Raw genomic sequence first — 21543 nt, 5'->3', positions numbered from 1 at the left:
TTTTTACCCTTGTTCTCGCCTTCTCGCCCTTTCGTTCCTTTACCGGGTTGCGATCCCGTCATACGCCGAACCGTTCATTCCTTTTTATATTCGCATTAAATTAATTAATAGTCTCTCATTTCCCTCCCGCCAGGAGATTCATTGGCTCGATCACACAGTATGCCTGGGTATCAGAAATATCTTTCGGGATCGCTCCTATTGGCCAGCCTGGGGGGAGTGCAGGCAAAACTCGACCTGAATTCTGACAAGAACATTGCCATTTACTGGGGTATGATATGCTCGACCGGCCAATGTAAGGAATGAATATGCTGACAGGCTTGCCTGTTAGGCCAAAATTCCTTGCAAGGAAAGGGTGGTGATAATCAACACCCGCTGTCATACTACTGCGATAGTGAGTTGATCCGAATTGATACCAAGGACAAGGCTCGGCAGATGGCTAACATCTGAACTTGCAGATAATGACATTGATGTAGGGACAACGCGCTTCAATTCTCTGGAATAAGATCACTAAGAGTAATAAATAGGTTATTCCCTTGGCGTTCGATATGATGATCAACGGGCCTGGTGGTGCGCCTGAGGTCGATTTCTCTGTCACCAGCCAGGACTGCGACGTCTTCAAAGGAACCCAACTAAAGAACTGTCCCAAGATCGGGTGAGTAGGAAGATCATCAGCCGCGCCCCGTCAAACTGACAATTCATAGTGATGACATTGAAACATGCCAGCAGAAGGGCAAGACGATCCTTCTCTCCATTGGCGGCGCAACTTACAGCGAGGGCGGCTTTAAATCCGAGGATGATGCGAAGGCCGGGGCAAAGCTCATGTGGGAGACCTTCGGTCCCCTCAAGGCGGATTCCAAGGCTCTTCGACCCTTTGGCAACGCCAGTCTGGATGGCTTTGACTTCGATTTTGAGGCCAATGTTCAGCATATGGCAACCTTTGCCAATGAGTTGCGCTCTCTGATGGATAAGGATGACAGCAAGCAGTACTTCTTGACTGCCGCCCCTCAATGCCCGTACCCTGATCAGTCGGACAAGGACATCTTGGATGGCTCGGTCTCCATCGATGCCATTTGGGTGCAGTTCTACAACAACTACTGCGGCGTTAACAACTTCGACACCGACGCGACCAAGTCAAAGTACAACTTCGAGGAATGGGACAACTGGGCTAAGACCGTCTCGAAGAACAAGAACGTCAAGGTTCTCCTCGGCGTGCCGGCTGACACAACTGCGGCCAGCACGGGATACGTCCCAGCGTCAAAGCTCGCTGAGGTGATTGAGTACTCGAAGAAGTTCGAGAGCTTCGGCGGCGTGATGATGTGGGATGCCACGCAGGCGTATGCGAACGAAGGGTTCGTCGGAAGTGTGCGCAAGGCGCTTGGTGGTTCTGATTCCGGTTCGTCGCCGTCCAACAACGCGGCGTCGACCGCGGTGTCTGCACCTTCCTCCACTAACACACCGGAGACCTCGCTATCTTCCAATGCACCCGCATCCTCGTCCTCCTCTTCCTCATCCTCTGGGTCTGCCTCATCGTCCAGTGGTCCTAAGGACTCCACCACCACTGCCCCGGCACCCACTGCTGCGTCAAACCCACCTTCCCCGACATCGTCCTCGACTTCGACCACGAACCCTGCTGCTCAGACCTCACCGAAGCCGACTGCGGCGCCAACGGATGACGATGATGATCCGGACACTCCTGCAGAGCCGACGACGCCCGACGTTGACAACTCCGATGATATGCCCGAAGATGCTGAGACGGCATCTCAACTTGCCGACAACCTCGGCAACGACGACACTACCAAGGACGATGACACTACTAAGGACGATGACACTACTAAGGACGATGACTCGGACAGCGAGGGTCCACTTGGCCTTATCAGCCAGAATCTCTTTGGCCTCCTGCATGGCCTGGAAAATGCCAACAGCATCACTGGCGGCCTTACTCACGGCCTCACTCACGGCCTCACTAAAAACCTCCGCCGTGCTCGTCGTATCGGATATTAGCCGTTGTAGGCATAGTTTTCAAGTGGCCTGGCGACATTTTCCGGCTACACGGTCAAGTCATGCCTTGGACGGTGCGTGAACTAGGAAAAGACGTACTCCACTATTGTGGGAGGTGATTTACCCCCTGATTCTTCGGGTCATTTTGAAGGCCTTCATTTGAAGGCCTTCATTTGAAGAATTTTCTGATCTCTTTCCTTAACCCTATTTTATCGCTTATGTACTTCCTACTTTCCTTGATACCCATTATTCATAATCTCTATTGTAACTTGAATTATATGATACAGATCTTACAGCACATCGTTGCTCTGCAAGACCAATTAGAGACCCCGTTGTGGATCGGATATTTCCCTCGGCACGTCAGATGTCTGTCTATGATCAGGCGGATTTACTGTATGACTTTGGCTGGTATGGCTTTCTTGTCATCGAAATAGGTCCCTTCATATCCGTTTCCCTTCAGAACTGCTCGCAATCGCTGCAAATCCATCGGTCTTCGCTGTATATCATGGAAATTGGATACCAAAGGTTTTAGGTAGATATGGTCCTGCCGTGCTCTTCGTTCAATATAACAAGGGCCCGAGGTGAACTGTTGAGGGCATATGATACAACCTACCGCTTGGAAGGAATATTAGGTGCTGTCAGAGGTCCTGAATAGACCTGTAGTTAAATTGCCTTCAATTATTCTATAAGCACTATGGGATTATTTTCCGTGTAATTTGATCATTGAAGCAAAACCGTCATATTTTACCTCATCTACTACATGCATCATATGTTTCGGTGAACTTGTTGTAGGAAGCTACATAGAGCTGGTCACGTGGGACTGGTGGATAGCGATCCTCGCGAGGCCAGCAGTCTCCTTATGTGTTTGAACCTCGACCGCTCACTGTCACCTTTGACTTTTGCAGTTGCTCCGATGATTCATGGATGGCGGAATTATAGAGAGCATGATGCTGGTCGCAAGGCTCGGGTACCAGCGGAATTGCACTCGAGCCCATGACGTCGAAGACTGGGACTCTTGATTCGGACGCGGCTGTGACCCCAGCACGTTGTCGGCATGCCGGGCAGATGATCTCCTGGGGCTATCTTGCATCCTATCGCCTTCAATGGACATGGATGGTGCATGCAAGACACCGAGTGCTGCAGGAGACAGGAAGAAACCTCAAGCAATCAAATGAAGCCCAAGCGAAGCTCCGGGGGCCTGGATAGTCTCGACCAATGGCGCGGAAACGACCGGGTACGCTAAAGGGCGATCGGCCCCGCGCAAGCTGCCCAGCTCCACCAGAGCTGCGACAGTGTACAACTTTCTTCTTTCGTCGTCTATCCGCTTTTCCTGGTTGACCAGGCCTGTACCGCTGTTCCACGGAGCTTGCCGATGGAACCACCCAGCAAAGCCACGGGCACAAACACCGGCTGGGTCACGCTGAGCCAGCACTGGCTAGTCACACTCAACGCCCACGGCTGCTAGAAACGGGCCGCTGCTGAAAAGATTCGTCCGGATAGGCCGATCCAATGTCTCATACGTCAACACCCGTCAGGCATTCCTCGAATCACGGCCACTGGTGCCTTTCGCTGAGCTTACACACGTCAGTGCTTGGGGGAGAAAATCCTTCTATACTCCTGTTCAAGGCCTATCATGCCGGAAGCTTCCTAGTCTCGACGTCAGCATGATTGATCGAGGGAAAACCCCGTAATTTCGAGAGTGTGCTCCTCCGTAAGCCTTGAATAAAGAAAAATACTAATTGCTGCTGCTCTTGGACTACTTCGAGTCGACGCGCTGGCGAATTGAGGGCCAGATGACGAAAGGCACCTTCTCTGACTGTACCTCTATTGTACCTCAGGCAGCTCTGGTCGCATCTGTCGTCTCTCGCGCTGTAGAATCCCCCTGCCGGTTGCTGCAGCTTCCCTGTCTACTTTCATTTTCTTCTCCTCGCTTGCTGGATTTTCTATCCGTCATCCCCACCCCCCTGGTCTGATTAACTCATCGAGTGTTATTTCGCGCTCAAACAGCGACTATGGCGAGCCAGGGTGACGCTGAACGTTCTGATGGCCGGCGCCGCAGCTCCCGCATCTCTCGGGCCTCTTTGAAGGAGGACTGGGCCACCCTGGATGAGTACGGAAAACTCGTGAAGTACGTGTCCACCTTCCGTGATGCCGCTGCCGAACAGGAAGAAGAGGGAGAGTTCCACGAGAAGCGGTTGTGGTATGCACCGTGGAAAAAGCGCAAGGTTCGCGTCCGCAGAAAAGAGGATCAGACTGGCCTCTTCCCTGATGAGTGGCTCATCACCGATATTCGTGAGGGTCTGTCCAGCGAGGAAGTGAACCAACGCCGCCGACGCTCGGGCTGGAACGAGCTGGTGTCTGAGAAGGAGAATCCGATTGCCAAAGTCTTATCTTATTTCCGTGGACCTATTCTCTACGGTATGTGTCTAGTGTGGCTGCCCTGTGTTCAATTATTAACCTTCAGGATCTAGTGATGGAGCTTGCTGTTTTGCTCGCAGCCGGTCTAGACGACTGGGTTGATTTCGGTGTTATCATTGGTATTCTATGTCTCAACGCTTCGGTCGGTTGGTATCAGGAGAAGCAGGCCGCCGATGTGGTTGCGAGCCTTAAGGGTGATATCGCCATGCGTGCGCAAGTCGTACGGGACGGTACTCAGCAGGAGATTCTGGCCCGTGAACTAGTTCCTGGCGATGTGGTATGTCTCCACATACAGAAAATACTTCATTAAGTGACACGCACTGACTGCGTTTCCAGATTATCATTGGTGAAGGTCAAGTCGTCCCGGCCGATGCCAAAGTCATCTGCGACGTCAACGACCCCAATGGCTGGGAGGAGTTCAACCAGCTCCAAGAACAGGGTATGCTTGGCGGTGGTACGGAGTCCGAGGAGGAGGATGAGGATGACACGAAAGAGAAGGCCGCTGAGCCCTCTGGTGATGGCCAGGAATCCAAAGAAGGTGAAGAAGAGGAACCCCAGACGCAGCGCCCCCGCAAGCGTGGCTATCCAATTTTGGCCTGTGATCACTCCGCCATTACCGGCGAATCCCTTGCTGTGGACCGTTACATGGGTGATGTGATCTTTTACACGACTGGATGCAAGCGTGGCAAGGCTTACGCCGTCGTCCAAACCGGCGCGAAGACTTCCTTTGTTGGCCGTACTGCCAGCATGGTGCAGGGTGCCAAGGGCGCGGGTCACTTCGAACTTGTCATGGATAACATTGGAACATCACTTTTGTTTCTTGTTATGGCCTGGATTCTTGCTGCTTGGATTGGTGGTTTCTTCCGCCATATTCCCATTGCCTCCCCAGGCGAACAGACGCTCCTCCACTACACCTTGTCCTTACTGATTATCGGAGTTCCTGTCGGCCTTCCTGTTGTGACTACGACTACCATGGCCGTGGGTGCTGCTTACCTGGCAAAGAAGAAAGCTATCGTGCAGAAACTCACTGCCATTGAATCTCTGGCCGTACGCTCAGCTCCTGAAATCGCAGTGAGACGCCTATGCTAACTGATTTTAGGGTGTGGATATTCTCTGCTCTGACAAGACTGGAACTTTGACCGCCAACAAACTGAGTATCAGGGATCCTTACGTGGCTGAAGGCGTCGACATCGACTGGATGTTCGCAGTTGCTGCCCTAGCGTCCTCACACAACGTTGAATCTCTCGATCCTATCGATAAAGTGACTATCTTGACACTTCGTCAGTATCCCAAAGCGCGAGAGATTTTGCGCCGTGGATGGAAGACCGAAAAATTCACGCCCTTCGATCCGGTCTCCAAGCGGATTGTTACTGTGGCTACCTGTGACGGCACTCGATACACTTGCACCAAGGGTGCTCCCAAAGCAGTGCTCCAACTCACGAAGTGCTCGAAGGAAACCGCTGATCTATACAAGTCCAAGGCTCAGGAATTTGCCCACCGTGGCTTCCGCTCTCTGGGTGTCGCTGTTCAAAAAGAAGGTGAAGAGTGGACTTTGCTTGGCATGCTGCCTATGTTCGATCCGCCTCGCGAAGATACCGCCCATACGATCAGCGAAGCTCAGAATCTTGGTATCAGCGTGAAAATGCTCACGGGTGATGCTATCGCTATTGCGAAAGAAACTTGCAAGATGCTGGCGCTGGGTACGAAGGTGTACAACTCCGATAAGCTTATTCATGGCGGACTTAGCGGCGCTATGGCTAGTGACCTAGTCGAGAAAGCCGACGGCTTTGCGGAGGTGTTTCCTGAGCATAAATACCAGGTCGTGCAGATGCTCCAGGAACGTGGCCACTTGACCGCTATGACCGGCGATGGTGTGAACGATGCGCCGTCTCTCAAAAAGGCAGACTGCGGTATCGCTGTTGAAGGTGCCTCTGAGGCTGCACAGTCCGCTTCAGATATTGTATTCCTCGAGCCGGGCCTTTCGACTATTATCGATTCGATCAAGGTCGCACGCCAGATCTTCCACCGCATGAAGGCATATATTCAGTACCGTATCGCTCTTTGCTTGCATCTGGAGATCTACCTCGTGACTTCGATGATTATCCTTAACGAGAGTATTCGTGTTGAGCTGATCGTTTTCCTGGCTCTGTTTGCTGATCTTGCGACTGTGGCTGTGGCATACGATCACGCCTCTTTCGAACTACGACCTGTGGAATGGCAGCTCCCGAAGATCTGGTTTATTTCCGTGGCTTTGGGTGTGCTTCTTGCGCTGGGTACGTGGGTTGTGCGCGGTTCCATGTTCCTTCCATCTGGTGGAGTCATCCAAAACTGGGGCTCTATTCAAGAAGTACTGTTCCTGGAAGTCGCTCTCACAGAGAACTGGCTGATTTTCGTGACTCGTGGTATCGAGACCTGGCCGTCCCTCCAGCTAGTGACCGCCATCCTAGGCGTGGACATTCTCGCCACAATCTTCTGTCTGTTCGGTTGGTTCACGAACGAGGACATGCGTACCAACCCAGCGGACCAGTTCGTCGAAACTAAGAACGGGTGGACGGATATCGTTACTGTTGTGCGGATCTGGGGCTACTCGCTGGGCGTGGAAATCGTCATTGCTCTCGTCTACTTCATCCTCAATAAGATCAAGTGGCTCGATAATCTCGGCCGTGCAAAGCGGAGCAAGGGTGAAATCAAGATTGAGAACTTGCTGGGCCACCTGGCCCGTCTCACGGTCGAGTATGAGGAGCCTGGGAGGGCAACAGGCCGATATTTCTTGGCTGCGAGCAAGGAGGAGGAGGACGTGGAGTAGAAAGCAAAATGAGGAATGTTTATGTGCGCCTAAGACTCTGCAAGAAGCACTGGATGCCAGAGGGATGTGCGGTTTCTCTGCACCCCTTGGCTCTTTTCCTCTTGTTGTCTAGGCGTCAGAGGATGTTTATGCTACTATGGCTCGTACTTTCGAGAGGGTGGTGGGTGCCGTGGTGTTCCTTTTCCACTCTTACCCTAATTTCTATGTAATGTTTGATCAGGCTGCTTTTCAGATATTCTAATCAAGCTCGGAATATACCGATCGTTCGATGCTCCTCCATGATAAGCTAGTGTTTCTTGCTGGACAGGCAGCGCGTTTCTTGGCCTTGTGGCCTCTGGCCTCCCTGCTGGAAGTACGGAAACCCATGGCGACTGGCCTATCTAGAGTGGGAAAGTCGATATCCAGCTATCGAAAGATTTTAGCATATTTAAATGTGATCTGATCATCCATCGGTGACTCCACTCAAAGAGCCACAAACAAAGATTCGTTGGGGAGTTTGATCGTCTTGGGGGTTGCTGATTTTCTTCGAGCGTACGAAGCGAGTTATCCTGAAGTAATCTTTCAACAACCATGGATCCAAGGCAACGGCAGGCTCCTAAGTGTGGACCACAGGTTGGCAGCATAGAACATCGGTGAATGTCCCTGTAGATGACATGTGCGAATAGTTCCAGAGGCTAGCTATCGTAAGATGGAATCTTTTCTTCATATATACCGGATAATGTCTGGCAATGCTTGGCTTTCCCTTTGCGTTTTGATGCTCACCCCTCGCCGCTTTTTGATTACTGGGTAAAATCTACGCAGGTGTTGTGGAGGGTAGCCTTTGTCCCATAGAACAGGTCATAAATCTTAAAGGGCATTGAGACAACCACCACCGCTCTGGATGCTACCACCACCCCCACCCAATCCCCCTGGCCCCACAGTATGACTGGAATATATTTCGGAGTCTAGATAACTTTGGTATTCGTCACATAATCACAAACAAAGTTGCCCATACTAAACGTCAAGTTTATTCTCCTCTTTTTTTGGGCCTCCATCCGGGCAACCTCCCCCTCGTCAAGATTGCAAATGATGTCTATGACGTAGCCATCAGCTATGCTGGTGCTAGCATAGAAAGATAGAGCCTTAGAGTATTCCTCCGGTAAGGAAACCCTGTATGACAAGGCATCCTCCTTAATAACGTCAAGCACAGTCATATTATTTGAGCCGCCCACGATACCATTTTCTACATCTCCGCCAATATGATACCGTGCCCAGACAGCATCACCATACCTCCCATCACGTATGGCGTCAACATATAATTGAGCCTAGGAGTCGTTTGCTATTCCTCGACGATTGTCTAGAACATCTTGGATTGAATAATCCAGGAATAGCTGCTCTGCCAGCTGATTTTCTAGAATGTTTGTACCCATAGCTTTGTCATATTAGCCTGTATTCAATAATTGGGAAGCGGACCAAATTTATGTCATCTCTAGTCTTGGTGCGGAATATATCACAGGATTGGGTGAAAGATCTGCCTTGTGCGAGTGAGAGGGGAAATGTTTTAAGGTAGGAACAGAGACAGCTTATTTGGTCGCGAAAAAGTTCGCGGCAGGGTAGGGCAAAGGCCAAATTAACCGTCCGTTATACAAATCTACCTTGTACTACAGTCCCGCTACGAGCAAATCTTCTAGGGCCGTCCGGTAACTTGGCCGCTTCTGGCACAGTCATGGGTCAGTCAGGATTACGGCTTCCTTCTTTGATCCGCTGATTCCACATCTTCGCCGACGCCCAATCCCCTACTTTCCAAATGAGGATCTAGCTTGAACTCCAGTCTCTAGTTTGCTTCTCTCACCCCAATGGTGGTGCGCTTGATAGATGTCAGTATCTAAGCGTGAGGTACTTCCGAGCGAATGGCTTATCATGATATAGTAATAAAATGAAAGAAAAGATCAGGATAGTGTCAATTTGAAGGCTTGGAATTAAATGCTACAAGAACGAAGCTGTAGTATACAGACAAAACTTGCGGAGAAGTTACGTAGCAGCCATGCGCGTCGTAAGCCTAATTACGTGTGAAGGGCTAAAACTAGTCTTGATTCAGACTAACTAGGGCTGGTTGCTGTTATCTAAAAGCTCAAGAAAGAAAAGTTGGAAGAGAAAAGAGAAGTAAACAGATAGGGCGGTCACATGCAACTTTTTTTGAAGGAATTTTATCGGTAGCTTTCGCTTTATCGCGAATTTTGTAACATAGCCAAAAGAAAATTCTACCTTAGAGCCCAGAAAGAAAGAGAGAGAGAGAGAGAGACGTGGGGAACGTAGAGGAGAAATAAGTAAGGGGAGGCTTGGTCAAATGGGTGGCTCGACAACTGGCTGGATTTCCGAAGAGGAAGGAGACGTTACCACGCCCTTTTGACCTCGGGAGGCTACAGAACCCTGTTGCTTCGAAATTTGCTTTGAAGGAGTCAAAGAAGTGTGTTGCAAAGTTGATATGGATAGGTACTGTGAATGAGCAAAAGAAAATTTTAGGTATGAGTGGACGGCAAGACACCCATCTACCATAGCTTCATGCCCTACAGATCATAGATATATAGCACTGCACAAGTTTAAGATTCTATATCCGAATTTATGAAAATACACAAGAGGGATAGTGATTCTTCGATCTACAACAGGGAAATTCATACCATCTTAATGGCGCCAGGCGGGAAATGAACTCTGGAATCTCTGCCCATAAAGCGGGGAGTTCCGTGGAACATGAAATCATGATCATGACACTATTTTCTCCCGTTACACCACTTTCATAACACATACTCTCGTGTTTAGCCAACATCGCCCATTTATTTGGCCTTGCCAGTGGGGATGTTGAAGAAGACAGCCGGAGAACCAGGAGTGTACGCTCGGTCGACGCGGTAGAAGCCCTTGCGGTCGAACTGCATAATGTCACCCTCCTTGAACTGGGCGACATTGCTGTCAGCCACAGCAGACTCGCGGGTCTCGGTGTTGTAGTTGAGGACATCCTCAAGGACGTCATCCTCGGTCAGAGAGTCCTTCGTCAGCAGGTAATCGAAGTCAACCAGCTCGACGGGGACCAATTCGGGACCCTCTGTCGCCAGCCAGGTGACCTTCTTCTCGGTCTTTTTGACATCACCCTGAGGGTTCAGCTCGAGATCAAGGTGGGTGACGTTACCAGTGGCAGAGTCGGTGGTAATCTTACGCACGAAGGCGTTGCCCCAGTTCATGAGGGTGATCTCCTCATCCTGCTTGAAGGACTTGGCGTCGACCTGCTCCAGAACAACGTCGGGGGAGAAGGCGACGGTCTTCATGCCCACGGCGGCGTTCTTGGCGTGCCTGGGCTTCTCCTCCGTGTACGGAGCAGGGGCGTTGCTGACAGTGGCCTTGACGATGTCCTTGTTCAGGATGGCGGTGTGACGGGGAGCAACAGGATCAATGTACTTCTTGTTCGTGGCCCAGATAAGAGCCCAGTCGAACAAAGTCACCGCCCGGGACGGACCCTGTTTAAGGATGAACTCCCGCAGGGCCGGGATAGTCATACCGCGGCGGCGAATACCACGGATGGTTGGGAAACGAGGGTCGTCCCAGCCCCAGACCACACCGCTCTCAACCAGCTTGGTCAACTTACGCTTGGACAGCAGAGTGCGGATGAAGTTCATGCGGGCAAAGTCCCAGACTTGGACGTGGCGGAGCTTGAGCGCATCCTGCATCCACAGGTACTGGGGGTTGCGGTCACGGTACTCAATGGTACGCAGAGCGTGGGTGACACCCTCCATCGAGTCCACAACGGGGCAGGCAAAGTCGTAGGTGGGGTAGATCTTCCACTTAGCTCCAGTACGGTGGTGCGGGGTCGGGTTGCATCGGTAGATAACGGGGTCGCGCATGGCCTTGTTCTTGTCATCGAAAGAGATCTTGGCACGAATGCACCAGCGAAGACCCTCGGGGGTTGACTTCTTCATCTCCTCAAGACGGGTCAAGCTCTCCTCGGGAGAGAGCTCGCGGCGCTGGCTGGGGATTCCGTCCATGCGTTGAGCAGCCATAGTCTCCTTGTCAGTGTCATCAGCATAGGCATGACCGGTCTTGATCATCTCAAGGCAGTAGTCATAGAGCTCGTCGAAGTAGTCGCTAGTGTAGGACACCTTGTTGGGCTTGATGCCCATGAGAGCAAGGTCCTCAACGATAGCATCCTGGAACTCCTGCTTCTCGTTTGAGGGATTGGTATCATCAAATCTTAACAGATAGTCAGCATTGATATACATATAAACATATATGTTTCGCAGATGGTGAGTATTCATACCGGAGAAGAAGAGTACCGTTGTACTTTTCGTGGGCAAAGTAGTCGTTGAGCAGAGCCGCCTTGGCGTGACCAATGTGGAGGTAGCCACTATATTAAGTCGTTAATTGGCTGTATAACATATGGAGGCAAATTACTTACGAGGGCTCCGGCGGGAAACGAGTCACAACGCCGTTCTCGGTGTTGCGAAGAGCGATATCGTAACTGGCACCGGCCTTGGCCTTGGCCACCTTGGTCTCCTTGGCGGCAGCGTTCAGAGCCTCAATAGCGGCAGTAGTCCAGGGACACAGCTCCTCTAGAAAACGGTACCAACGGGTCAGGTTGACGAGGGAACCCTTCTTAAGTGCCGCAACGGCGACACGGTTGCCACGCAGAGCACCCCACAGGGCGATATCGGCAGTTGAGAGGGAGTATCCACAGATGAAAGAACGCAGAAGGAGGTGGGTGTCGAGCTTCAGGAGAATGGGATCGAGGGCCTTAAAGTCGAGAGTGTTTAGCGTGTCCAGCTGGGAAATCCACTCATTCTCCTAGAAGTGCATTGCGTTAGATAGGTGAGTCCAAAAAAAAAGTGAACAGTATGGCGGGGTAGCTCACAAGCTTGGTCTCCTTGCCGGACAGGAACGGGAAATGAGCGCACAGCTCCTGGATGGCAGGAATAGTGCCGAAGACAGACTTTCCACCAGTAGTGAGCTGCAGAATGGCCTTGTCGCCTTCATTGAGAAGGGCAGTATCCTCATACGTGATGTTGATCACAGGAGTGGAACGAGCCTCATTGATGGAGGTGGCGATGAGGATCACCGGCAGCAGAGCAGCATGGCTACCGCGGGTGGCCACGGTCAAATCAAATTGGGTCATTGTGCCTGTTGTTCTGCACACACGAGTGTATGACTCCAGCGGAAATTCAGCGGAGGGGCACTCATCGCGATCCGCGGCCGGCGGGACGTTTCTCCGCGGCCGAGAGCTGTCCGTCAGAAAACAATTGCATGGCCCCGTCGTGTGCTCATTCCACGCCTGCCAGCCATGTCGTCCTACGGCGCTGTATTGCCCACCGCGGCACGCAGCATCCTCTCATCATGCCGTTCAGCATTACGGGAGAAGTCAATTGCCCCAGCTTTCTCCGTTTATCAGCAGGTCCGAGGTGCGAAGAACAACCCGCAAGCCAAGGGCAAGGGGAAGAAGGAAACCAAGCCGGACCGGAGAGGCCCTCGTGAATTCCGACAAAAGAACTTGAAGGATATGGAGCAGTACACACTTTGTGATGCGATGCGGTATGTATGCCCATACGTAACCCGACGAGTTTACCGGTGGTTTCTGGTTCATTTTTTGACATCGTCTCTTTCTCCGCAGCTACCTCCGGGCAGTTGAAGTCGGCCGCGAGCCCACAGCATCGAAATACGAAGTACACATTCGCCTGCGCACAAGGCGGGATGGCCCCGTTATCCGAAATATGATCCGATTCCCCCATGCCGTCCAAACCGAATCCCGCATCTGCGTCATCTGTCCGCCAGGGTCGAAGCAAGCAAAGGAAGCGCTCGCCGCCGGAGCAGTCCTGGTTGGCGAAGATGATGTTTTCGAGGCCGTCAAGGCTGGTAAGATTGAATTCGACCGTTGTCTTGCGCACCCCGACAGTCTGCCGGCGTTGAACAAGGCTGCTCTGGGTCGGATCCTTGGTCCCCGTGGCCTTATGCCAAGTGTCAAGACTGGTACGGTGGTGGAAGATGTTGCCTCTCGCGTGGAAATGCTACGTGGAGGTACCGTTTACAGAGAGCGCGATGCCGTCATCCGGCTTCCGATCGGCCAATTGGGCTTTTCTCCAGAGCAACTGCGCGACAACCTGCGCACCACCATTGAGCAGATCAAAAAGGACGCTTCTGCGCTGAATGACCGTGTTAACAAAGAAATCTACGAAGTGGTGGGTGCCTCTACACTTATTCTTCTCAGTGATTGCAACTAAATCTCTCGATTAGGTTCTGAGCTCTACCCACGGCCCCGGATTCAGTCTGAACGGCGAGTTCAAGACGGACGACTCGCCTGCGACCTCTGCCTTGACTGGCCTGTAAAATTACCTTGTCTTATATTCATCTTGGCGTGTACAGATTTTGTTTTATTAGGAAAGGACATGGTGTATCATGGTATCATTTCTGTTTAATAGAGACTCGCATAAACCTGAACGCCGACGCTATGCAACTCCCCACCCGTACTCCAAATTCGGTGGAATAGTAAAAGGTGATCTAGATTTTGAGGTTCTTGAGCGTGGCGACAGCGCTCATGTCCTCGCCCATCATGTCGTAAAGATGCAGGACTGCCATTGTCCGTGCATCACGCTTGTCACCCGCATGGCTAGCCTGTTCCAACGCAGTCTTCAAGTCCAGAAGAACGGTCGACCTGACCTTTGCCACACGCGGTTGCTGTGCAATAAGGAATGGATGATTCTCGCCCACTCGTTCGGCAATCGCGGACAAGAATACGTACTTCTGCACATGACGCTCAAGCCGTTTCAATGATACCGGTGCGGCTCCATCCTGCAATTCCTCTTCGTCGCTGTCGTCACTGCCACTGCCATACAGATCGGACTCCGAATCGGACTCGTCATCAGCCGGAACATCCTTCAGTGAGGTGGATTTGTCCGCGATGATCAATCGGTGCTCCAACTCTTCCACCCTGTCCGCATAATCCAGAAGATCTTTGCCTGTGTCGGCTTGCGTCCGCAGTCGCCTTTTTTCATTCAACAGTCCCTCTACCTCCTGGCGGCGGGCTTCCACTTTATCCCGAATTGATTGAACATCTCGCTGGAAGGACAACAGGCCCACCTTCACGCCTTCAATCTTCTCCTCCCCTCCGCGCAGCGCGGTGCCGAGTGACAAGAAGTCCTGGTAGTTCTCGTTGACCAGGTCCAGCAGCTCTCTGTTCAACAATTGCTCCAGGCTCCGCAGCTCTTGTCGCAAGTCTTCTAGGCTTTGATGCCGATTCGTCAAGGAGGAGAGAAAGACAGCCGGGTCAAAGTCAGGGGCCAGAAAGGAGGTTCGAGATAACGGCTCGGGGAAAGGCAGGCCGGAGGGGTCCTCGTCGAAGTCGGAGGCAGACTCGTCCGAGTCGCCAAACTGGACAGATTAGCTCAAATTCCGAGATTGACGGAGCATCACAAAACCTACACGGAAACGGTTCATGGTGTGCCGACTCGCACGCGGGTAAGTAGCGGTGCAGATGATGCTGAGTGGTGGAGCTTCGAGGCCAACCATGTCCGGTCTTGGCGTTTGTTTGGGCGAACGGCCCTCGCTGGACTGACTTCCTCATAACCTTCTCACCTTCAGCATGAGTTGTCACTGTCTGCCTCCCGGGCCTTGAGATTCGCCCAGACTCTGCCAACGCATCAGGAGCGTGTGCACCTGTGCATGCGACTTGCGACGCGCCTTGCCTTGTGAGGACTCGGTGGACGTGTTCCCTCCCCGCAGACAGATATTATTCCCGAGCGGGGTTGCCCCCAGGCTGCGCTGTCCTGCATTGACGCGAAGGGCTTCGGTATCCGCATTGGTGAGTACGAAATGGAACCGGACGCGCTGTCGGCTCGCTGGGACAGCAGTCGGCTGTCCTTGTCGTCCTTCCCTCGACAAGGATGGCCCCGACTGTCTCCGTCCTACGCGCCTCCGTCAGGCGATGCCGGCCCCTCGCACCACGCAAGCTGGCGGCACTACGACCCGTCTGCAGAAGACGAGTCACTTCTCGCGCATCGCTCTTCGACCCTGCGTCAACTGCACGGAGACTCCCGACCGTGGTCTCGACAGGACCGCTCTGCTAATCCAACCTCTACCCGGCCGTCTACTTTACCAACGCAGCCGGTCCTGGTCAGAGCGTATTCCGAAAATGCGGACGAGCCGACCGGCAAGCCATCAAGCATGTCTCCGCGCCGACTGTTCCCGTTTACGGGGTCGAGGGGTTCGTTTTGCCCTCGTCCATCTGGTCCGACGCTCCCGTCGGATAAAGACTTCAGTATCGATAGCATACTGCAGGCCATCGACCCCGATATCTGTGGAACACTGGACTCGATCGCCGAGATCTGTGGACGCAGCAAGCTAAGTCTTGCCAATGAGTATGGGAGCCACATCGCTCCGTTAGGTGAGATTCGTGCTCCGCCAGGTGGCTTGGTGCCGGTCGAAGAGGCTAGCTCGAGCGATGAACGTCACGCCGATGAAGGCGTGGTCATCTTCGATGATGACCCCGGTACATTGGATACTGGCCGTGATATGCATCCATTTTCCTTCTATCGGTATCTGGAGACCCTCCGGCACGCTGCATCCGCGTTGGAACGCAATGGGGCATCGACCTCGTTGATGGCTATACAAGCAAATGCTGCTCAGTCTGCCATCACAAAGTCTCAGTTGGATACAGCTGTTGAGATGGAAAGAGCTGCATTACCAATCACTCGCGAGTTCTTCTCAGGTCCAAAAAATTCTGGCCGAGACCTCCTGGGCAAGCACAAGCTCTCTGGCCGTACCGACCAGTCTTTGGAAGATATAGCTACCCCAGCTCTTGTATCAGAAGTTCATCTCTATGCGCGAGCAGGTGAGCAGCACAGTGCAGCTGAACCACGCTTTCCTGCGCGTGCGCACAATCCTCATGGTAGCCAAACGTCGGACGGATGGAACACCTCCGATGTTGTCCAATCTCTCCTTGGCTGGCTGAAATGGACTACTCGAGTCGTTGAGCCAGACTCTCGACCCGCTCTACAATCCGCAGAGGATCGTTTACGAGCGATGCTCGAACGGTCAGCCGACGAGCACATATCTTTACCAGCAGCGTAGTCTGCCAGCGGCTCTAGATTGACATCTCCCTGCCTTATAATGAGTAATGATGAATGATAAGTTAATGATAACGATTACGATATGCAACGAATGTCAGATATTCCTATGTGTGCAAACACGCAGCGCAATCTAACGCAATCTATCAAGTCTTTTCTTTTCCTGGAGTTATAACCGTTTCCATAGATGATCGTCAAAGGGTAGCGGATCAGTATGCACAAGGACAAACCACACCCTAAGCAATGCAATGCGACTGGCAGACACAGTTAAATCGCTGAAAACCCCGAACGCCCCCTAAATTTTCGTTAAACACAAGAACTTATTGCTGAGCCCCAGTCGTGGCCTGCACGCCTCCGATTATAGTCCGCGCGAACTCCTCAAATCGAGGGTACGACCAGCCTTCCTTGTACTTTTCCACAAGGGGCCTGGTGTCTGGCTCAGCGAGAGCTTCTGCGGGTTTGTCTTGTCCCGTCATATCTTCATACTCGTCCTCGTCGTCACTCCCCGCCTCCATGTTGCCTTCAACCAGCTCTCCGAACTTCACATCGACAGGCACTCGGCCCAAGAACGGAATGCTCAACTGCTGCGCCATAACCTCTCCCCCACCGCTGGAGAATAGATTACTCACTTCGCCGCAACACGGACATGCGTACCCGGCCATGTTCTCAATGACGCCCAGAACGGGGATGCTAGTCTTGACACAGAAATTGGCTTCCTTGCGCACGTCGGAGGTAGCGACAGCTTGTGGGGTTGTAACTAGCACCGCACCCGTAAGGTGAGGAAGGTTTCCCTGTGCAGCAGCGGCGGCGTCCGTTGTGGAGAGAGTGAGGAGCTGCTCGGCCAGCGCGATATGCTCGTCGCTTGTACCAGGCGGGGTATCAATGAGCAAGTAGTCCGTTACCCCCCAAGACACGTCTGACAGAAATTGGCGAATCATAGCGGTCTTCTTCGGTCCTCGCCAGATCACGGCGTCTCCGCGGTCTCGGAGCAGGAAACCGAGGGACATGCAGCGGAGGGAGCCGCGGGGTTGTGGTGATGCTGAGGATGATGAAGCGGAGTCTGATTGTGTGGTAACAGCATCATGGACCGGTACAGGTAGCCATCCGCCTGGAGATTGGGTAATCTTGGCATCTTCGAGGCCGACGAGTCTTGGGATTGAGGGACCTGTCAGGTCGATGTCGAGGATTCCGACGGATTTTCCCTGGAGGGAGAGCGCGAGGGCTAGCTGGAGGGTCACCGAAGATTTGCCGACACCTCCCTTGCCAGAGAGTACCTGTGGCACCAGTCGGTTAGTGCTTGCTTGATGGGCATAGTGGCTTTGCGGGTTGCTGGTGGCTCGCATCTCGCCCACCGTGCATTCGTTATCGATAAGCTGGTGGGCGAGGGGCAAGAGCCTGCACAGATTTTGCTTGGGCGGGGAGGCGCATTGTTGTCGCGCGAAACACTCACCAGCACAATATTCTTGACCCCATCTAGAGGCATCTTTCCGCAGGCAGAGGGATGTCAAGAAGGGGAAAAGTAGAGACGATGACGGATATAGCTTTAAGTGGGGAGCCGACCTCGGACGCTTATCAATCGCCGCCCTCTGACTAAAACATGCGCTGCGGGTGGTTCGTACACCTTCTACTGTGTATGTGGAATTTCAAACTCATTAGGTAGAAGTTTTTGTATTGATGGAATGTCTGGCATAGCTAACCTAGCCATCATAATGGCGTCGTAATTCTACCTGTTGTATCTGCGAATAGGCGTTCGGGGAGTGATCTACCTCCGCCGTCACTCACTTTTGAAGGCAACTCAGCAAGAAAGGGATTATTACGGCACGCTGTGTGCTAAGTCCACTTCTGGATAACCACTCCACCCCGCTTGAACTCGGGTAGGTCGGCAAGCGTCACGTCCCATTCGTTGAGCTCCTTGCTAGGGAATGTAGTCATCAGCACCCACGCACGGTCCCGGCCATCTGGGGTGGCGGCTGCAACGAAGGAGTAGACATCGCCGATAGTGGCGGTGGTGTTGAAACGGGAGGTCAATCGAGTGCCATCCCCTAGGCGCACCTGGAGAGTGACCGTCGGTTGTGACTCGTCCACTTCGGGCTTGGGTGGCCCAGATGTAGAGGGAGGGGCGGCGGCTGAGGACGGTGTAAAGGCCTGGTCTTGTACTCCCTGTACTCCAGGAGTCGGGCTACCGAGCCGTTGTCCGGCACCCGAGAAAGGCTTGTACTTTGGCTTGGGCTTCACGTATTTCTCATCGTGCTGCTTCAGCTCGACATCCACTTCTTGCCCCGCTTGAACATTCATAATGGTCAAGGGGGCGCGACCCTGGCGGATGCCTTCCAATATCTCAGCATTTCGGGGATCGTCAGAACGGTACAGGTCGCCATCATCGACGGAGAAACCATCGGCCCAGAAGTGAAGAGTGCGATGGACTCGCTGCGGGCGCTGCGGCGCAGGTCCGGAGGGGTCTTCAATGACTCGGCTGGGAGCCTCGTCACCACCGAGGGTACGAGCGGTGCCTGTGAAGTGAGATTGTCGGGAGTGGGGCTCATCAGATGGGGGAGGTTGCGCTCTATTCATGTAACGGTCAGTAGAAGGTCCAATACCCCTTGCAAGCACTGCGAGAAGCTTACCTCCGGGCCTTTTCGAGAATCTTTCTTTTCAAATCGTCCGGGTTCTGCACGGCTAAGCCTGACTTCTCTCCACCAGCGAAGAAATCCTGGTTCTCAGAGCCATCATCGGAAGTTGAGTCACCGCCGCTCCCTGCGGCAAAGTCTCCCAATGTCGCAAATTTCTTCTTTGGCATCGCGCGTCCGCTCGATGACGAAGACTGAGGCACACTCGAGGATGGAGCTGGGACAGCGCTTCCGTCTAGAGAGCGACCTCCTGCAGCTGTCCCAGCAGTCTCAGCACCCAGCCGCCGGCCACCGCCAGTGTTCATGTCCTGCAAGGCCTCATCCTGCTCCGCAAAGAATTCCGTTACGGCTGCTTCCACATCCCACCCGTTGGCAGAAAGATATTCTTGAGCCTGAAGATAAACGTCAGGAAGTTAGTTACGCGTTGTAGAGGTATGATAAACGAGGTACATACTTCTGCAGGCTGAGTACCTGTCATGTTACAGAACTGAGACACGACCTCGTCGTGGTCTGCGGGGCTGTGGTCCATGCTTGAGCTAAATGGACGCTTCCTGATGGGAGATAGGTAAGGGGGTATGACAGCAGGGCTTCTGTCGTAATTAGGACAAGGTATTGCGTGAGGTGCGGTAGGCGGAAGGAAGTGTAGAAGTGTATATTTGAGAAATAACCAAAGCTGAGTCGGGCGAGCCAGCTAAACACCGCGGCAGGTACGTCACTCGCAATTCGTCAGCCGGACCGAAGGATTTTCCGGTCATTCGACGCCTGGGGCCTAGCTGATCTATAACACCTCGATCTCATGGAAACATAACAACTTATGCAGGCAGCAAAGAGCAATACAAAAACTGAGGCCATGAGTGATGAGCTAAAATTCTATCCCACCATATTTCCCGGTCAAGCGTATCCTAACTGTTGACACATACAAATTTCTTGTATATTCGTGCATTGCCCTACCTGGTTTGGGAGAGAGACAACGGGCTCTCGGAGCCCAGAAAAATGTACGATTCATCGTGAAGCTATTCAAATGATAAGAGTCCGTAGTCTTCATATATACCTATATTATCTGTAATATTGTGAAGACTCGTTGGGCTGGGACTGCTACTGTAGCTGGCCCCGCGTCCCCTAGTTAGTTAAGGTTGGGGTCGATTCGCTGACATAATCCACACGCTCTCTCCAACGAGGAGAACCCCGGCCCTCGGGAGCTATTGACCATACGCCCGCTTCCTGTTCTCAGGACACCTTCTCCCTATGCACATTCGAGATTATCTTTCCTCTTGAACCCTGCGACTATACCTCATTTACCATCGTCCATGGCTTCCGACACCACCGGCTCGCGAGTCGAGCTGTACGACTCGACCATGACCGTCCCTTCCGACTCGGAAAACTACTCGGCAAACAACGAGATGACCTCTTCCCCCCCCCTCAACCTCCAGTTCTCCCATGATTCTCTACAAGCCACCGACAATCTGGGGTATCCTCCGTGGTGCAGCCATCAACCTTGTTCTACCATTCGTGAACGGTTTGATGCTGGGCTTCGGTGAACTATTCGCACATGAAGCCGCCTTCCGTCTAGGCTGGTCCAACACCAAGGTCCGTAGAGATTACAATGCAACATGACGTGTAACTCATGGAAACTGACTCATTATTTCGCCTCCAGATCTTCCCGACATACCGCCGCGCACATCCAGTGGGCCCAGGAGTCGAAATTCGGGACCTTCCTTCGGAGCGCAGGCGGGCCACCTCCGCTGCTGGCTTGAATGACACCTCGGCCCTGGAATAAAGAGTGATCCTTTGACCGAGTGCCTGGCTTTATGGGAATACCATTTACCCGAAATCAAGACCTGCATTTATATGGGGAACACAAAACTGGTACATGTTTAATTGGAGAGATACCTGGCCTTTGGTCAACACCTGGATGGAGTGCATGTACATAAGACTGCTCAGCCGGCGTCTGGCGAACTGGATTTGCATTTCATATATATATTTTAGAACCTTGCCATTTACCATGCGATCCCGCCGTATGTCCATATGATATCTAGGTCGCACTGCTCCCTTACCCGGACTTTCTCACAGCCAGCTCCATAGGGTTCGGGTCCTTCTTCGGCTCTCAGCGTCTCGTTCCGTGTAAACGCTCTTAGGCCTCTTCTCTTGGCGCCCTCCCCAAGCTAGATTGTATGGTTTCAAGCCTAGCCTTCATTAAATGCCATGTCTTTAGCGTCGCGATGTGGTAAAGGCATTATTTGGGGTACAGACTCACGGCGCTCACTGTGTTCTGGGGGACAAAATTTAAGGAATAAAGAAGCCGTGGCTGATAAAATGTCTTTTCAGTTTAGAACCCTTTGGCTTTTCATCCCAACAGCACAGGCCTCGAGGAAATAGTGCTTGCTCAAACTATGATTGGTCATGAGAAAGCCTTCCAAAAGAAAAGGAAAAACTTGACTTTATCGGCCTATTAGACACCGCCGACTCATAACTCTCGCATGTCCCCTCAGGAGGAATAGTATATAAGAGCGGCGGGAAGGCGAGGACGTTATAACAGCAACAGTAATAGAATCGTTTCAGAAGGCGAAGAAGCCAAATCCGTCTACAATGTTTTTGCCTTACCTTGATATGTCTTGATAGT

At 52.5% G+C, this 21543-nt stretch overlaps 9 protein-coding genes across 9 annotated transcripts; 5 read left to right on the top strand and 4 right to left on the bottom strand.

Moving 5' to 3' along the window:
• Positions 1–159: 159 nt before the first annotated feature.
• Positions 160–2001, top strand: N7482_002694 (glycoside hydrolase family 18 protein; the record flags this gene model as incomplete). The annotated part of the gene is made up of 5 exons (XM_056684819.1): positions 160–268; positions 329–391; positions 456–469; positions 525–652; positions 702–2001. The coding sequence occupies 5 exons, from the start codon at positions 160–162 to the stop codon at positions 1999–2001; spliced, it is 1614 nt and encodes a 537-aa protein (XP_056548425.1).
• A 2009-nt stretch (positions 2002–4010) lies between these two features.
• Positions 4011–7222, top strand: N7482_002693 (putative plasma membrane H(+)ATPase; the record flags this gene model as incomplete). Its single annotated transcript, XM_056684818.1, has 4 exons — positions 4011–4416; positions 4470–4693; positions 4753–5463; positions 5516–7222. The coding sequence occupies 4 exons, from the start codon at positions 4011–4013 to the stop codon at positions 7220–7222; spliced, it is 3048 nt and encodes a 1015-aa protein (XP_056548424.1).
• A 2810-nt stretch (positions 7223–10032) lies between these two features.
• N7482_002692 (glutamate--tRNA ligase GUS1) lies at positions 10033–12356 on the bottom strand (the record flags this gene model as incomplete). The annotated part of the gene is made up of 4 exons (XM_056684817.1): positions 10033–11437; positions 11505–11591; positions 11643–12028; positions 12096–12356. The coding sequence occupies 4 exons, from the start codon at positions 12354–12356 to the stop codon at positions 10033–10035; spliced, it is 2139 nt and encodes a 712-aa protein (XP_056548423.1).
• A 165-nt stretch (positions 12357–12521) lies between these two features.
• On the top strand, positions 12522–13561 carry N7482_002691 (mitochondrial 54S ribosomal protein uL1m; the record flags this gene model as incomplete). The annotated part of the gene is made up of 3 exons (XM_056684816.1): positions 12522–12769; positions 12849–13413; positions 13469–13561. 3 exons carry the CDS (start codon positions 12522–12524, stop codon positions 13559–13561), a joined length of 906 nt encoding a protein of 301 aa, XP_056548422.1.
• A 171-nt stretch (positions 13562–13732) lies between these two features.
• On the bottom strand, positions 13733–14668 carry N7482_002690 (COG2 family protein; the record flags this gene model as incomplete). Its single annotated transcript, XM_056684815.1, has 2 exons — positions 13733–14602; positions 14654–14668. 2 exons carry the CDS (start codon positions 14666–14668, stop codon positions 13733–13735), a joined length of 885 nt encoding a protein of 294 aa, XP_056548421.1.
• Positions 14669–15043: 375 nt separating this feature from the next.
• Positions 15044–16300, top strand: N7482_002689 (uncharacterized protein; the record flags this gene model as incomplete). Its single annotated transcript, XM_056684814.1, has 1 exon — positions 15044–16300. One exon carries the CDS (start codon positions 15044–15046, stop codon positions 16298–16300), a length of 1257 nt encoding a protein of 418 aa, XP_056548420.1.
• Positions 16301–16616: 316 nt separating this feature from the next.
• Positions 16617–17779, bottom strand: N7482_002688 (Mrp/NBP35 family ATP-binding protein; the record flags this gene model as incomplete). Its single annotated transcript, XM_056684813.1, has 2 exons — positions 16617–17570; positions 17747–17779. The coding sequence occupies 2 exons, from the start codon at positions 17777–17779 to the stop codon at positions 16617–16619; spliced, it is 987 nt and encodes a 328-aa protein (XP_056548419.1).
• Positions 17780–18126: 347 nt separating this feature from the next.
• On the bottom strand, positions 18127–19452 carry N7482_002687 (protein phosphatase regulator SHP1; the record flags this gene model as incomplete). The annotated part of the gene is made up of 3 exons (XM_056684812.1): positions 18127–18859; positions 18921–19315; positions 19378–19452. 3 exons carry the CDS (start codon positions 19450–19452, stop codon positions 18127–18129), a joined length of 1203 nt encoding a protein of 400 aa, XP_056548418.1.
• Positions 19453–20230: 778 nt separating this feature from the next.
• On the top strand, positions 20231–20700 carry N7482_002686 (TOM13-domain-containing protein; the record flags this gene model as incomplete). Its single annotated transcript, XM_056684811.1, has 3 exons — positions 20231–20265; positions 20354–20510; positions 20578–20700. The coding sequence occupies 3 exons, from the start codon at positions 20231–20233 to the stop codon at positions 20698–20700; spliced, it is 315 nt and encodes a 104-aa protein (XP_056548417.1).
• Positions 20701–21543: the final 843 nt, after the last annotated feature.

The sequence above is a fragment of the Penicillium canariense genome, assembly GCF_028826845.1.
Source record: "Penicillium canariense strain IBT 26290 chromosome Unknown utg000001l_segment0_segment0, whole genome shotgun sequence".
Taxonomy (NCBI): Eukaryota; Fungi; Ascomycota; class Eurotiomycetes; order Eurotiales; family Aspergillaceae; genus Penicillium; species Penicillium canariense.
Note: the sequence above shows the minus strand (reverse complement) of the source record. Positions and strands in the feature narration are given on the sequence as shown.